This window comes from Tyto alba, unplaced genomic scaffold (assembly GCF_018691265.1).
Source record: "Tyto alba isolate M040663 unplaced genomic scaffold, T.alba_DEE_v4.0 Super-Scaffold_38, whole genome shotgun sequence".
NCBI lineage: Eukaryota > Metazoa > Chordata > Aves > Strigiformes > Tytonidae > Tyto > Tyto alba.
The window spans coordinates 41,667,197-41,682,987 of NW_024881313.1; the positions used below are offsets into that span (position 1 = coordinate 41,667,197).

Here is a 15,791-nt window from a genome sequence, read left to right on the forward strand (position 1 = left end):
GAGGCCCTGTGGTCTTGGGGCAGGTGCCGGGCTGGAGGAGGGAATTTGGGCACGGGGGTCTCAGAAGACGTGTGTATTAGTGGGAGCCTGAGAGTCTGGCTCTGAGGAGAGCGTAAGTGAATGCTCCTTTCAGTGTGGTTCCCAGGATGGTGGTCCGCGACGGAGCCGCCGCTCCTGCTCCTTTGCCGAGCCGTGGGGCGGCACGGGCCCGTGCTCGGCCCGGCTGAGGCCGAGGGGGCTGTTTGCAGCTGGAGCTGCTCGCGGGGCACGGGTGGAAGGAGATGCCAGGGAGCATCCGACACCGCTGGGCTGCACGGGGCAGCAGAGCTGGCCAGAGCAGGTGCTCCCAGGGGTTCAATCCGTCCCGAGCAGCCTTGTGCTGCTTGTCTGCTTCCTGCTCCAGGTCGCCAGGACTCTCGGAAGGAGGTAACGTGGACCATGCCCTGCACTGAGCCTCGGCTGGGCTGCAGGCAGGATCTTCACTGGGCCCCGGCAGCAATTACACTGCAATTACAGCAGCAGCTTTGCACAGCCTGGTGCTGCTGGGAAGGGGCGATGTCCTCCTCCCTTGCAGGTGGGTGCCCTCTCTGCCTGCCCTTGCTGGTGGAGCACCATGGTTCTGGGCTGAGGAGAAGCAACCCTTGAACTCTAGTGTGAAGGAGGGACGGACAGACGGACGGACGCCCTTCTGTCCTGCGCCAGCACACAGCCTGTCAGGCACCAGCCGCTCTGCAGCAAATGGGGAAACTTCCTCACGCGTGTCTGTGTGCTGGGGGACAGGCTGGTGGTGGCTCTTCTTACAGAGCTCTTCTTGCTGGCCCAAAGGCTGGTTCAGCACAGCTGGTCATTCCGGCTCCCCCCAGCAGCTCAGCTCTGGAGACGTCTGCCTTGTCCTTCTGGCTAAAGAGCGGCCGGTTCTGGGGCGGTGAGAGGTGCCTGAGGTTGTCACCTCCTGCCCCGACCGCATGGGAAGTTCATATCGGTGCCGGTGTGGTTGAAGCCTTCCTCTGCACGTCTCTGCGGTCAGGCAGCGGGGACTCGTCAGGCTCTGCTGGGACTTGGCGCCGGTGGGGAGACGCTGAGAGCAGCGAGGGCCAGCGTGGCAGAGGGCCGTGGGGCAGGGCAGCGCGACGGGGGCTGCTCCCTCCCTGGGGACCCTGGGTGGGATGCAGCACGTGCTGCCTTTTGGGAGGATGAGCCGTCCGCAGGCTGAGGCGTCTGTGGTTGCTGCAGGAGCCTCTGGGGACTGTGAGAACACAGGTGGGAGGCCAGCACCTTCTGCTGTCTGTGGCTTGGGGTTTTTTCGTCTTCTTTTTTTTCCCCCTTGTCTGCGGTTGATGATTGGCTCTTCGTGCAAAGGCCTTGGGGAGAAACCCGAAATGCCCGTGTTTGACAGAGCTCTTCTCGCATGGGTGCGGTGTAACGGCGTGCCCTGACGGAGACAGACCGTGTGGTGAGGCTGCTCGGGGGCTCTGCCGTCCCGCAGCATCCTGCCCGGCCCCCCGTGCTGCAGAGCCCCGGGAGCACAGGCTGGACACCCCAGGTCGGGCAGGAGCCGTGCCGCTGCAGAGTGGGGGTGTGGGTGGCGGGGTAAAGGCACTGGGGTGGAATTCGCCCAGGACAGCCTCGCACGCTGGGGCTGCTGGGGCTCTGTACAGGGGAATAAAGCGAGAGCACGCCAGCCTGGGGGCTCTGGCCGTGCGGCCGTTTTGCCCGGGTCACTGTCCCCAGCATCCAAATCCGCAGCTCAGCTGGCAGCGGCGGTACCACGGTACCACAGTTCTGCAGTTCAAGCTCTCTGGGTTATGTGAAGCGGGCTGGTATGTTTAGATAAAACTTTATTCTTTTTTACATAAAGCGACATATGAAATGGCTCACAAGAAAACTGCACTAAAACCAAACAAATATTATTTTGGTTCTGAAAGCCAAGCTTGTGAAAATTTACATTTGCCTTTACATCCTAATTTGGGCTCTTTTGCATATGAGTTTTGACGCAGCCTCTAATTATGTGCTTGTATATTTTCCACAAAGCATTGCCTTACTCAGGATGAAAACGTGTGCATGGCAGGCCTGAGGTAACATTGTGTGGGCAATGGCAGGGCTGGTACTGCTGGCTCTCAAGTGCTTCCCTTGGAATCTAAATTATCTTCCAATGTACTTGCCTAAGGTGTACCAGAAAGGAGCTGGTGTGAAGGGAGCTCACCTCAGAGAACTGGAGGGCCCTTGGTACCCCTTTTTGGTCTTTGAGGAAGGAGTTTCTTCCTCTTCACTGCTTTTTTCTCCTGAGATCTGGGTCTCGACCACCCGAATAAACCCCTTCGCCGCTCTCCGGAGGGCTGCCTGCAGCAGCCCCTCGTTCCTCAGCTGGTGATGGCATCTGGCTCCCTAGTGCTCCGTCAGCCCAGGGATGCACAGCTCCTCTCTTGCTGCTGCATTACAGCCTGCAGGTGATCAAGGATTATCATGAGCTCAGAATAAAAATGTGGGTGGCCCCCTTGGCCCACGTGGGACAGTGTCTGCAGGGTCCCCTCCTGCCAGCCCCGCGGCCCTGGCGAGCCCTGTGACGGTTATTGCGGCTCGGTGCCGTGTCATGGTGGGAAGGGGCTCTGGGGCTGGCAGGGGGGGCTGCACCCCATTCCCTGCCTCCCTGCTGCCTGCTTTCGGGTGGTTAGACCATCCCCTGTAGTGCTGGATGAGTTCCATTTGGGTGACACAGCAGCCCCTCAGGACAGGAGTGGCTTTGCGGATCTGCTGGTGAGCAGACAGGGGAGGGCTGAATAATATTCCATGTGTCCCAGCTCTCTTCTCAGCCTCTGGTGATTTCCACCCTCGCCGGCCCCGGCGGCGGTGGGGTCCCAGCAGCTGGTGGCACCGCTCTGTGTGGGTAAGTGGGGTTCCTCGTGGGGCTGCTGGCCCTGCTGAGCCCACCCCTGCCCCGCATGTGGGCACTGCCAGGGTCCCCATGGGAGATCCCTCCTGCTGAGACAGGGCAGCTTCTCTTCTGGGCAGCAGGGCTGGTGCTCAGGACCCCGCAGGAGGTCGGCAGCCGGGACAGGGTCGAGGGAAAGCTGTCCGTGATGGGAGGCTCGCCCCGATACCCGACGGTTGCTGACGGCGGGCCGGGTCTCGCGCCCCTTGGTCGCAGTGCTGCGGGGTGTCACGAGGTGAGCGCGTCTGCTCCAAGCTGCTCCCCGAGGTGCTCGTGTCCGCAGCTCTCCCAGCTGTTGCAGGAGCCTCTTGGCTGCTGGTTTGGGGCAGAGAAGAGAGCGAAGCGCCGGGCTGGGAGGCTGCTCGTCCTCGTGAGCAGCTGGCTGGCCGTTACCGAGCTGTGCCGTGCCGCTGCTCAGCACCCTCTGTCCCACCTGCACGTCCCCTCCGACCCGCCGATGTCCCAGGGAAAGGAGGAAGGGCCCCAGCAGGGTCCTGGCACTCGGCGAGTCCCTGAAGCACGGCTTGTAGCTTTGGGCTGAGACGTGCTGGGTGCTTTCTTGCTTTGGGCTCACCGGTGGTCTTTTTGCTGTATTTGTTTAGTTGGCTGGGAAGAGACCTGCTTTATGTCTGGAAACGGCTGAGCAGTGAGGGAAGTGCGTGAAAGGCTGGGCTAGTTGCCCCTGCAGAAGGCAGCTTAAGTAACAAGCTGGAATTTGCCCAGAAAGCAGGGTTATTCTTCCCGTTCTTGGAGCAACAGCACAGGGTCTGGAGCAGTTTGCCATTACTGGTCATTCCTGAGACCCTGGGAGTTGATCTGCAAAATATTGTTAGCTCCTGAGTGCTGTCAGTGTCTGCTCAGAAGCTGACATTATAACCACTGTAATTAAAACCACTGATCACCATGGCCTGTGGGAGAGCCCTGCTGCTGCCGCGGAGCCGGGGCTTCCCCAGCCCTTCCCCGGGGGGTCGCAGGATTTTGGCAGCCCGGCCTCACTCAGGTGCAGGGGAGGGCCCTGCCCAGAAACCGCCGCTCGGCTTCGGCATTTCGGGTCCCCCCGACTTCTCCATCCTCGGTGACAGACGCGTGTGACGCTGGGAGGTGCTTGTGGGTGGAGCGGTCTCGGGGTGACTGGGGACCCCGTTACTGGAGGGGGCGCTGGCCGAGCGGCAGTGGGGCAGCAGTGGGGGAGCTCCTCGGCCGGCCAGGCCGTGGGGCAGGTCTGTGCTGGTGTGGTGCTGGCGCTTCCCTGTCTGACGGGCACCATTCTGCTGCAGGGCGGGGATCCATGGGCTTCCCGGCCTCCTCCTGCCCTCTGCTCCAGGCAGTCCTTGGCCCTGGCCACCCGGCGGTCTCCGTCTTCCTGGGCACGGCCCTGCTGTGTCCCTTTCTGGGCTGTCTCTCCTAGAAAGCCCAGATGCGACTTCTGCTGCCGTGAGGGCAGGATGATCCCCAGGGCCGGAGGGGTCTGAGGAACTTGTTACCTGGAAGCTGCTGGGTCTGAGGCTCCCGGCCTTATGGAGAAAGTGCGCCTAGAGCTCCAGGCTACTAAACTGCAGTGGGAATTTTGGCTTATTTGGTATTCTTTTCCCTTGAAGTTATGCTGCACTTTTCACTCTGAAGTCATAGCCTGGGTTGGTTTAGACTGTGGCGTTTCTTGGAGCAAAAGACTTACAGTCCATCTGCTACATAGGGAGAGTATGTGACATGAAAACAGCAGTGTCCTGGTGTAAGGCATGGCTGAGATTTCCTCCAGGAGGCTTTGTACGATACACGCTGTGGGGAAGAGGATTTTGGTGGAAACAGAAGCAGAAGTAGCTTATGAGGGTGGTCAGAGGAACCAGCGGCCTGCTTTGAGGAAGGCTGTGCTGATTCAGACCAAAGTTTGGTTTAGCCCAGTAACCTTTAGAAGATGGCAGAAAGCAAATGCCTCAGGAATCAGATGCAACCAAGAGGAGCATACAGTAATATTTCCCTGGTTGACCCAGCATCCAGTGGTGCATGGCTGCGAGATTCCTGTGCCAGTGGTGGTGTTTGCACATTTAATAGTACGGGTTAGATTTTCTTCTGTGATTTCATGTAATTGCTTTTGAAATGGGTGAGTTTTGAGTATCCACGTCCTCCTGTGGCAAGGAGTCTGCAGCCTGACAGCACAGCATGTCAACAAGTGCTTCCTTTCGTTTTGAAACTCGCCACTTTGATCCGACTTTCCCCGGCTCTTCTGTTGGGAGGTGCTGTTTCTTACTTACCTGTGCAGTGCTCCGGAGATCACATCATAGACTGGGAGTCTCACCCCCCTTGGCTGCCTCCTCCTTAGGCTGGCAGATCCCTCTTTATTTGTTTCATGGAGCCTCTTTGTGTCCTTACTGAGTTGGGGACCAGAACACGGCATTCAGGGTGGGAGTGAAGCATGGATTTTATACGGTGCCATAAAGCTGCCCTCTGTCTCATTCCCTGTGCTTCCTCCTCTATGCCATTACACGTGTCGGACCGTGGCTGAGCTGCCCGTCGCAGCTGGGGGCACCATGCCTGGGCAGGAATAGCCGGCTCAGCGCCCGCGTTTTGCTTGTGAAGCGACCTCCTTCACCAGGACAGTGGCCTTCCAGCAGTCCTCTTCCCCTTTTAACCAGCTGTTTATCCATCCTGGGGCTCCCCTTCTCCTTCTAGAGAAATCTGAGAGCATTCAGTAGAAGGATGTGGTCAGGCTGTTGCTGGATGTCCACAGTGCAGCTGGACCAGCTGCATCTCCTGAGTTCAGATGGTTTTGTTCATCTGTCAAAAGGAGGTGACGTCTTTCTGTGTGCTGCGACTGCCGCTGGCAAAATCCATGCTGATTCTTTTCCAGGATGTTGCATCTTATTTACGCTTCTGCTCGCTCTGTTCTTCATCATTGTTTTCACCAGTTTTCCCATTACAAATGTTAGCTGGCTGGTCCGGGGTTCACGGGATTCCCCCTGTCCTGCTGTGCAACACCAGTGTTCCTTTTGCCACCTCCTTTGTCCGGGACATGGAGGCAGTTTTGGGTCACTGCCTGCACACTGCCGTGGAGAGTTCAGCTGTTCTCTTGCGTTTAAGCAACCAGAGGTACTGGAAGTTCAGTGTTGGCAGACCCACACCGTGAAGGCACTTGGTCTGTAGGTGAAAACTTCCCAGTTGTTGCACCAATATCCACCTTTCTCACGTTAGCTATTTTTTTCACTGTCCACTGTATGAAGTGTTTTGTTGAAGTTCACGTTCTGCAGATGCCTTACAGTTTTCTGTCAGCTGAGCCTGATGACCGCGTAGCTTGGTGGGTGTTTGGGTGGTCACCTAAAGTTAAGGTGGGCAATCAGGCAATGAAAATAAACCAGAACTCAGTTGTTAGTGTGGATGGATCATCAAAGGGAGCAGCCCCGTGCCCCCGCGAGTGAGCTGCGTGTCTGTGAGGAGAGCGGTGGGAGGTGATGCCGTCCCGGCTGCGGAGACCTGTGCAGGAATTCCCTCCCCCGGCTCCCGAAGTCAGAGCCTGGGAGCCTTGTACCCAGGCCGGAGCCGGAGCCAAAGGAGACATCTAACCCTCATCCAGCCTGGAGCAGGGGCTCTGGCTCGGCACCGGCGGCGGCGTGCACGGCTCTGGGTTGCTCCGAGATCTTTGTTGCGCCACCTGAAGATGCGAGTGGGTTTAATGAAATGCATGTTCTCACCAGTACCGTTTAGTTGTAAACGTTAGTTCCCTATGCTAGATAAACATCTATGTTGTTTAACATCCTAAGAGTTACATTTCATTTTCTAAAACAATTACTAGTGAAAGTTTGGGCTAAAACATGGGGGCTGTGGCCTGTTTCGCATGGAAAGGAAGCTGGTTTGGCTTTTCTGGAGGACTGGCTAGAGTGCTGTAGTCACACTGCACCAGGTGTGATACAGAGGAGTTTACTAATGCAGCTCTCACCGCTGACTCTCTTGTTGTTTGTGGGAAAACAATCTGTGCCTTTGTGCGCTTATGTTGTTAGTCACTGAGCTGTTCCTCGGGAGGATGACGAGGTAGAAGCACTAGGTGAAGTGCTGTTTGACGGCAGTTGTTGGGGTGCTTAGTTCCATGTGAGCATCTCGTGGTGGTGTCAGTCTCTGTGGCTTTTTAGCTTGTTTTTTGAAAATACTTCCTTTACCTCATCTCTTACTCTTGAGCAGGTGCCTGGGTAGAACAGGGAAGGATGGAACCTTTTCGTGGCTTCTTACAGTGTAATTGTTTTGCATGTTTTCCGGGGAGGACCAGTCTCAGGTAGCTTTGGGAAGCTCAGCTGGGAACATCCCATTGGAGGTTCTGGGCTTCTCTCCTTTTTGTAGAGTTGAATGCCTTTCCAGGACCGGGGGACGGGTCAGTGTCTGGTCAGTGCAGGTCTGGCTCGGGGGATCCAGGCTCCATCCTCTGCCGGGGTGGGGGCTTTTCATACGGGTGCAGGAATGTCCCTTATCCGCTGAGCGTGCGAACGTGACAGCGGCACCGTCACATGTCAAAGACAGCTCAGCTGGAACGAGCAGTGGGGCAGAGAGGCTGTACTTGTGCATTGCTGCATCGTGGCCGTGTGGCCTTCGAGCCTCAGCCCGTGTCTGTCCCGGGTGGGACGAGGGGTGCCCGGCCTCGGGGGCGCAGGAGAGGGGTGGGCAGGGCCTCTGCGGGCAGCGACAGGGTCTGCACAGGCATTGCACAGACTTCTTCAGCGACAGCGTTCAGCTCAGCTGGTTTCCCGCAGCTGTGGGCCAGGACCGTTTCACTTTCGAGGTTCTCTGTCCCCGAGAAGGGCTGTTTCCTCCCCCCTGCCCGCCGTGCTCTGCGTGGGTGTCCTGATGCCGCAGCGCGGCTGGGGAGCGCTGCCCCGAGCCGGCCGCTCGATGGGGAAGCGGCAAGAGGGGCTGCTCCCCCGTGCAGCTCCCTCCTTGGGAGACTTCTTGGCTTCGGTCCTCTGAGCAAGCTCCCCAGCCTTTCTGTGAGGGCTGGCCTTGAGCTGGGAAGGTCTGGAGGTCTGCTCTGCCCTCCTGATCTGCCGAGCAGCTGGCTCGGTAGCCGTCCTTCGTGTGCTGCTGCAGGATCTCTGCCTTTCTGTCGAGGCAGGGAGGACATATTTTAGCCTCTTCCATGTCCTGGCCATGAGGCTGTGTTCTCCTCCTGGCCTCCAGATTTATTTACCTGTGCTCTGAGTCTTATTTCTGTGCTATCCATCTCTTTTGGTTTCACCCTTTTGGTATTTTTCTTTTCATTACTCCTTTCCTCTGCTGCTTTTGGAATAAGCTAGAGGATTTTCACTGTTGTAAATGATGATGGTTATGGGAGGGATTTTAAAGCCAGGGCAAGGGCTGGGCTTGAGGACCTGAAGAGGTCTCCTTTAGTCCTCTTCTCGAATTTTCACATGGGCTTTTGTCTTTGCATTTCAAAATACTGAGGAGATTTCACAATGTCTAGCCTAATCATGTTGAGTCTGCTCATACCTGCAGCCACTGCTCGAGTGTCTCCTGCGAGGCCGGTGGGGAGCACGGAAGGACTGAGTAAATACAGCCTGGGAACAGCCTGGTGCCTGCGCTGGCATCACGGCAAGTCTGCCCCATGGCTTGGAGCGGAGGTACCAGACTAACTGCAGCTGAGCAGAGGCTGAGATTTAGTCAGGACACTGGTATTAACATCCCTGCTTGCAGAAGTGCCCGGGGGGGTGGTTTAATGAGCACAAGTGATCGCTGCCTTGATCTTCTATTACTCCCGGGAGATAACATCTCAAAGCAGTATCTTCCCGGGCTTCCCTGTGGCGTTGGGGTCTGGACTGGTTTAGGAAGTGCCATCTCCTCTGCATCTGTCTTGCAGCGTGTCTGCGCAGGGTCCGCAGCGCGGCTGCACTCACCGGGGGATTTGGTGCTCAGCTTCTCTTCTTCATGGGTGAGAGGGTGCCCGTGGTGCTTCAGGGGTGGGTGCTGTGGGGTGATTTGGGTGACATGGGCACGTAGGAAGGAGGTGGTTTGCTTCAGCGCTGTGAGTCCCAGGGGGGGGGAAGTGGTAATTTCCTCGTCAGCAGTGTCGAGGTTTGCAGGCAGGACCCGAGCTGGGGGTGTGCAGAGTGTGTGGGAGGAGGGAGAGAGCTGATGCTGAAGTCAGGCTCTTGTGTGCCTTTTCTGTGTACTTCCTGGCTTTTGTTAACTGTTTGCTGGCTGGGCCTCTGCCCCCTCTCTCCATGGAAACTGTAGGTGACTGCCTGCTCAGTGATCTCTCACCGAGAGTCAGGCCTGCAGGTGCCAAACGCAGGGTGCCGGGGCTGGGGAGGGGGCGCGGGCAGGGCAGTGAGGGGCTCTGCCGCACCTGGGACCTGGAGCAATGCCTCATTTCTCCGGTTTCCAATTTCAAATTTCTCCAGTTCTCCAATCCTGAAAACCCTGGGCATTTGCAGGGGGTCGGTGATCGTTCTGTTGGTGGAGAGGGTGAGGATAGTGTCTCTGGTGAACGGGTCCGTTGGGGTGACCAGAACGGGTTACTGTGGCGGAGCTGGTGTGACCTGGGGTCGCTGGGTGCCCGAGCCCCACGGCCGTGCCCGGAGCCCGGCTGTGGCTGAACTCAGCTGTGCGCAGCGTCCCTCCGCTCAGGGGTCTCCTCCTCCCTCCTCCTGTCGGGGCAGAGTTGGGCTCTGTCCCTGCCCCGCGGGCCCCGAGTGACGGGGGTGCTGCGCCGCGCTGCGTGCCGCTGACGCGCCGGCAGCCGGGCCGTGACGCGGGGCTGCGGGGGCTGCGGCGCTGCGCACCCCACGGCCGAGCCGCGGAGCCCGCGCCCCGACGCTCCGTGTTGGGGCAGAGCCTCATCAGTATTCTGGTGCGAGGCCGGGCTGGCGGGAGCTGGTCTGCAGAGCCCGGCGCGGCGCTCGGGGCTCTCCTGCAGCCGCAGAGGGGCTCGCCCGCCGTCCCCTGGCACTGCACGGAGCCCGCCCGCTCTCACGCTGTTCGCCTGGGCCAGGCTGCAGCGCGTGTGCTGGGGTGCTGGGCACCCCGTGGCCCGGCCGGGTCACCTCTGTCCCCTGGCAGCGCGGCTGGGCAGCGGTACTGAGCCCGGTCTCTTGCCCACGGTGCCACCGACGGGGCTGCCGGCCTCAGGCGCTCTGCAGCCCCGCTAGCGTGCATGTCCCCGGGCTGGCTGACGTCTGTCCTGTCCTCCTGGTCTGCCGCCGGCATCTGCCTGCTGCCAGGGTGCTGAAAACGGCTCTGTCTGTGCTGGGAATCTCATCCCTCCATCCCCAACTGCCGAGGCGTTCGTAGACACCTCAGTGCCGGTCCCTCGTCCACGCTGGACGTGTGTCTTGCTGCAGCGAGTCTCCCAGACTCGGGCCCCTCTGCAGAGCAGCAGCACCTTTGAAGCCAGGCGGGGTGGCGGATGCAGCCATCCCATCCTGAATGTCCCCTGGCAGCAAAGCCTTCGCATCTGAAAACAGCTGGAGCAGAAGTACCGAGGCCGGTTAGGTCTGGAGGAGCACAGTGGAGCGTTTGACCAGGCACGGTTCAGACTTCTTTTCCATTCTGGGGCTCCACCCTGAACCTCACACTGGGGACCAGCCAGCAGTGGAAAGTTCCCTGACTCTCGGACTGTCTTCCAGTGCAGCTGTTGTTTAGCCTCTCATGGCTTTTTGTTAATTTAAGCCAGATGTTCATTGCCATAATATTTGTAACATGAGTGTGACTCATAAAAGTACTGGTAGGAGGCTAACTTGCTTCTGTCCCCAGGCACCTGCCCCAGGTCAGGATTGCAAAAGCACAATGTCCCTGTTACGTCCCAGCTCTCAGAGCTCGTCTGCTTCCGCAGACCCGCACAGCACAGGGGACTCCAGCAGCTGCCTCCTTCCCACCAGGCAGGTGAACTGGAATCTTTGATTTGCACTAGATATGCGCACAGCACCGGCCAAACCCAGTGTAATCACGGACTGAACTGCCTAAAAAGAGACGCTTACAGGTGTGTGGGGCACATTTCATCAGTGGCTGTCTCTAAACACCAGTGGCTTCTGGTTTCCTGGTCTCATTTTCAGGAAAATTCTTCCATCAGTCGCCGTTTCAGCCGTGGTGGCTGAGGAGGCAGCCAGAGCCCCTGTGCTGTCCAGATCTGGTGGGGTTTGAGCCCTTCCTTGGCCTGCAGCCCTCTGCCGCCAGAAGTTGTATCTGAGGCTGTTTTAATCTATTTTTATTTTAGATGTCTTCTGTTCTTTCTGCAGGAATAATGCCAGGGGGATCATATCAATGTATGTAGTATATGGAAACCTTTGCCTCTTGACAGGCTCATTAGGTAAAAATATCGTTGTTACTGTAGTGAAGACCAATGTCTTCTTGGAGTATAGCAATAGAGGTGGTGTACATATATTTCTTCTCAGTGCTGCTGGAGGCCCCGGCTGAATTTTGTGCCTAGGTTCTGGCACTGCATTTAAAAAAAGGTTGTAGACAAACTGTAGAGAATTGAAGGGGATGCATTAAAAACACTAATAGCTTTAAAAATGCGGACCTCAGTGGGACAGTGCAGGAGATGTTTAGTTGAGGTGCACACTCTGTGTTTCTCGGTACGTTTGAGGTTGCAGGGAGGAATGCAGTCTTTTATTCTTCATGGCTGATGTGGGTATGGCAGAAGTAATCGGCTTTATATGCAGGCAAGGGGATTTGGAGAAGATGGTGGGAGGAGGAAGAATGGGAGCAGCGCGGATGGTGCAGTACTGCAGTGGGCTTAGGGAGGTCGTTAAGGATGGGTCAGACTCCCCTCGGGGTGATCCACACACGTCTGGTCCCGCCTCGGCAGAGGAGTGTGTGGTACATCATCTCTTCCAGCAGATAGTTCTGTGATTCAGTGATACCTTAAAGCCCAGAACTTGCCAGAATATTTTAAAAAGATGAGATTCATGTAGAAGGTGAACCATCTGGCATTGTTACAGTAAAAGTTAAACCCGGGATTTTGGGAAGGCATGAATATAGATGGTCCCACTTCATTACAGGAACAAGTTCCGATCCCTGGGAGCGAGGAGAGGTGCAGAGCGTGGCTGGGGAGGGGCTTGCGAGGTTACTGGTCTGGTTCCCTGCCCAAAGGCTGGTTACCTGTGTCTGAATTACTCCTGACAGACGTCTGTGTGATCGTTCTGACAGCTCCGGTGATGGAGACGCCACGGTCTCGGCAGCCGGCCTCGGCTGGTGTTTAGCTCTCTTTGGAAGACGTTCCCTCGTCATTGCTTTCTGCAGCGTTCCTCGCTCCTCGCTGCAGTGCGGCTGCTCCTGGGGACAGGACACCAGATGATGTGGATGAGGGTCGGATCCAGTCTGGCAGCTCGCGTGCTCCCGTGACCTTGGCACAGACGGCAGAGCTGTAGCTCTGGCGGGTTGTCAGCCGCCTTCTGCTCAGTTTCAGACACCGGTGGCCGTTGGCTTGGAGGGAGGGGAGCTGGGTGCGTCCTGGCTTCTGCCCAAGAGGCGCTGGCGTGGTGTGGGGAGAGGCATCTCTGAGATGGCCCTCGGTCTGGGTAGCGGCTCCCTGTGTTCAGCACCGTGTAGCAGGGAGGGTGTACTTCTGAATTAGAGATTTTACTGTCTGAAAGCTGCAAGGGAGGAGAAGGACCTCCAGCTGAGGGAGGAGGCTGCTGGGCGATAGTTGTGCTTCTGCAGCGTGGTGATGGTGGTCCGTGTTATTAACAGGGGTGGCGGTGGGAGGTGGATGGTGGAAGAGGGAGGACGGAGAAGGGAGAGGAAGGGGCTTGCTTTGCTGAGGTGTTGGCTGTGCCGTGGGGAGGGGAAAAGCTGAAGCCAGTGGTGCCTCATGGCCAGGTGGGATTTAGCTGCGTCCTACAGCTGCGGGCAGTGACCAGGGCTGGGTGCATCCACAGACAACTGCAGGGGACGTGGGGTGTTGCTCAAGAAAACTGTGAAGGCACACTATGAGGAATTGAGGAGAGGGCACTAAGTCCAAAAAGGTGGTGGGATTTCAGAAGAGTCGAGGCAATAGAGTCAAAGACTCCTGGATAAGGAGGAGGAAAAGGAGGTGCTGACGTTAAGATGTTCCCTGGAGAGGCCTTGAGAGGTAGGAGAAAACCTGGGCAGGTTTGGCAGACAGAGCTTTCAGAAAAGAAGAAATAATTTAAGGGGGAGTCAAGCATCCTTTTTTTTTTTTTCTTTCCCCCTCCTCAGAGGGAGCACAGATCATGCTTGCACTGAGGAGGAGGAAAGTCAGGAAGAGGGAAAAGGCATTAAGAGTGGAGGAGGAGGAGGGTCGAGGGGCAGTGCTGGAGGCAGGGACTGCAGTGCCAGAGGAGGGGGGGGCTCTGCAATGGGGGGGCTCTGGCAGGAACGGCCCGGCGGGAGGGAGGGCCGGAGGTTAAGTGCGGTGTGTTCGGCCAAGCCGGGGGGCTGGGGGGCTGGGGGCTGGGGGGCTGGGAGGGACCCCCGGGGCAGCTGCTGGTGGCGTTCACTGGGGAGACGCAGCTTTAGGAAGGGGGAGCAGGCGGCGAGAGGGGGGTGAGGCAGCGGCCGGGGGGGGGGGTGTGTGTGTTTGGGGGGGTATCGCTCGGTACGGGCCCCCCCCCCCCCCCGTGTGTGTGTGTGTTTGGGGGGTGTCTCTCGGTACGCCCCCCCTGGGTGCGTGTGTGTGTGTGTGTGTGTGTGTGTGTGTGTTTGGGGGGTGTCTCTCGTTACGCCCCCCCCCCCCCGTGTGTGTGTGTGTGTGTGTGTGTGTGTTTGGGGGGTGTCTCTCGGTACGCCCCCCCCCCGTGTGTGTGTGTGTGTGTGTGTGTGTGTTTGGGGGGTGTCTCTCTGTACGGCCCCCCCCCGGGTGTGTGTGTGTGTGTTTGGGGGGTATCACTCGGTACGGCCCCCCCCGGGTGTGTGTGTGTGTTTGGGGGGTGTCTCTCAGTACAGCCCCCCCCCGTGTGTGTGTGTGTTTGGGGGGTATCGCTCGGTACGGCCCCCCCGGGGGGGGTGGGGGGGGTTCTCCCGCACGCGGGAGCAGCGCGCCCCCTGGCGGGCGCTGCCGGCCCCGCGCCGCGACGGGGGCACCCGACACCGACACCGGCCCCGACACCGACACCGGCACCGGCCCCGACACAGACACCGGCCCCGGCCCCGGCCCCGGCCCCGGCCCCGGCCCCGGCCCCGGCCCCGGCCCCGGCCCCGGCCCCGGCGGGCAGCCGCAGCGCCCGGGCCGGCCTCTGGCCGCTGCCGAGCGCCGCGGGGGCGGGCTCGGGGCCGGGTGCGGGGCAGCGCCCGCCCGCCCGGGGCTCGGGGGCGGGCGGCGGCCCAGGGAGGGCGCGGCCCCAACCCCGGCCCCGCTCCCGGCCCCGTTCCGGGGCGGGCCCGGCCCCGCGCTGGCGGCGCGCCGGAGCGCGGCCCGGGCGTGCCGGCGCGGCGTGGGAGCCGGGCGGCGGGCGGCGAGCGGGGTCCCGCCGCGCCGCCTCGCCGGGGCCGGCGGCCCGGGGCCATGGGGCAGCCCCGGCGCTGACGATGGCGGAGGGCTGGCGATGGAGCGAGGCGGGCCGGGGCCCCCCGCGGCCCGGCCCCCGCCGCGCCGTCAGCGTCTGCGAGTCCCTGGACCTGCAGGGCGTCCCCGCCGTCCAGGCCGCCCTGCGGGCCGCCCAGCAGCAGCGGCGGCGGCCCAAGAGCTTCTGCGCGGCGGGGAACGGGCTGGCGGCCGCGGGCCTGCTGCCCCCGCCGCCCCCCGCCCGCGCCCGCGGCAGCTTGCTGGACTTCTTCAGGCTGCGCTCGCCCCGCCAGCCGGGCCCGGGGGCCGAGGCCGGGGGCGCGGCGGCCCTGCTCGACGGGGCCGACGGGGCGCGGCGCCCGCGCCCCAGCAGCGTGACTTTCCTGCCCTCGGCCCGGCAGCCGCGCCCCGCCGAGAGCCCCGGCTTCCTCCGGGGGGGCTCCCTGTGGGGCAGCCGCCGCTGGAACCTCTTCGGGGGCAGCGGCCGGAGCAGCCCCGGCCCCAGGAAGAACTTCAGCTCCCTGCGCAAAAGCTTCAGCTTCCGCCTGCGCCGAGGCCACGAGCTGCGGCGCTCAGAGTCGGGGGGGCTCCTGCGCCCCGCGCGTCTCCGCACCAAGAGCGAGGGGGACGCCAGCTCCCTGCACACCTGCCCCAGCAAGCGGGACCTGCTCTACCCGGAGCTGGCCAGGGTCGGGGGCAGGCTGCACGCCGACCCCGGGCAGGCGGGGGGCCTCTGGAAACTCCTCACGAGCCGCTTCCGAAGGCGAGAGCGTGGCAGCACCGGCAGCGCGTGCCCCAAGGACACCCACGGCAGGGCCGAGCCCGTCCTGCTGGGCAGCGGCCCACTGCGAGCGCTGGGTAAGTGAGCGCGGGAGCGATGCTGCTCTGGCGAGAGCAGCCCCCCTGCACCCGCGGGGGCTGGGGGGACAGGCGACCGTGGCCCGTGCCAGCCGCGGTCCTGGGCTGGGCACGGGCACCCACTTGCATCCCCATGCTCTGCGGGGTTTGCGCTCAGGAAAGCTCGGCTGCAGGGAGGAAGCATGAGGGTTGGGGGGGCCGTCTCACCCTCCAGCACCCGGTGGCCCGTCGTCGTCGTCGGTGCTGAAGGAGCGGCAGCGTGGCTAGCCGAGAGGAGATGCTGTGGGGGTCTGGGTTCCCTTGCTGGCCAGACACCTGGGAGCCAAGTGCGGGTCCCCCACGTCCTTGCCCCAGTGGCGTGCCACGAAGGGCAGGGAGAGCTGAGCCTCGCGCAGCAGCATCGGAGGAAGCAGAGGGAACTGAAACTCTGTGGAAGAGGGAGAGGGGTCCTGTTAGTGAGCTCCTGAGTGGGTGCTGAACTGTCTGGGAGGTGGCCGGGGTAGAGGTGCAGAGCGGCACACAGGGCTTGGGGGGCACAGAAACGTCCTTGTGCCTCCCTCCTGTAAG

At 60.5% G+C, this 15,791-nt stretch overlaps 1 protein-coding gene across 3 annotated transcripts in view; it reads left to right on the forward strand.

The window, feature by feature from the left end:
* AGAP3 (ArfGAP with GTPase domain, ankyrin repeat and PH domain 3) overlaps positions 1-15,791 on the forward strand; it is a 146,935-nt gene that overhangs the window by 27,044 nt on the left and 104,100 nt on the right. The window contains exon 1 of one of the 3 annotated variants that reach the window (XM_042801673.1): positions 14,309-15,224. The exons of the other annotated variants lie outside the window; for them this stretch is intronic. Coding sequence (XP_042657607.1) covers positions 14,390-15,224 — 835 coding nt within the window. The 5' untranslated portion in view covers positions 14,309-14,389. Of the gene's footprint in view, positions 1-14,308; positions 15,225-15,791 lie in introns of those variants that run through there. 3 annotated transcript variants of the gene reach the window in all.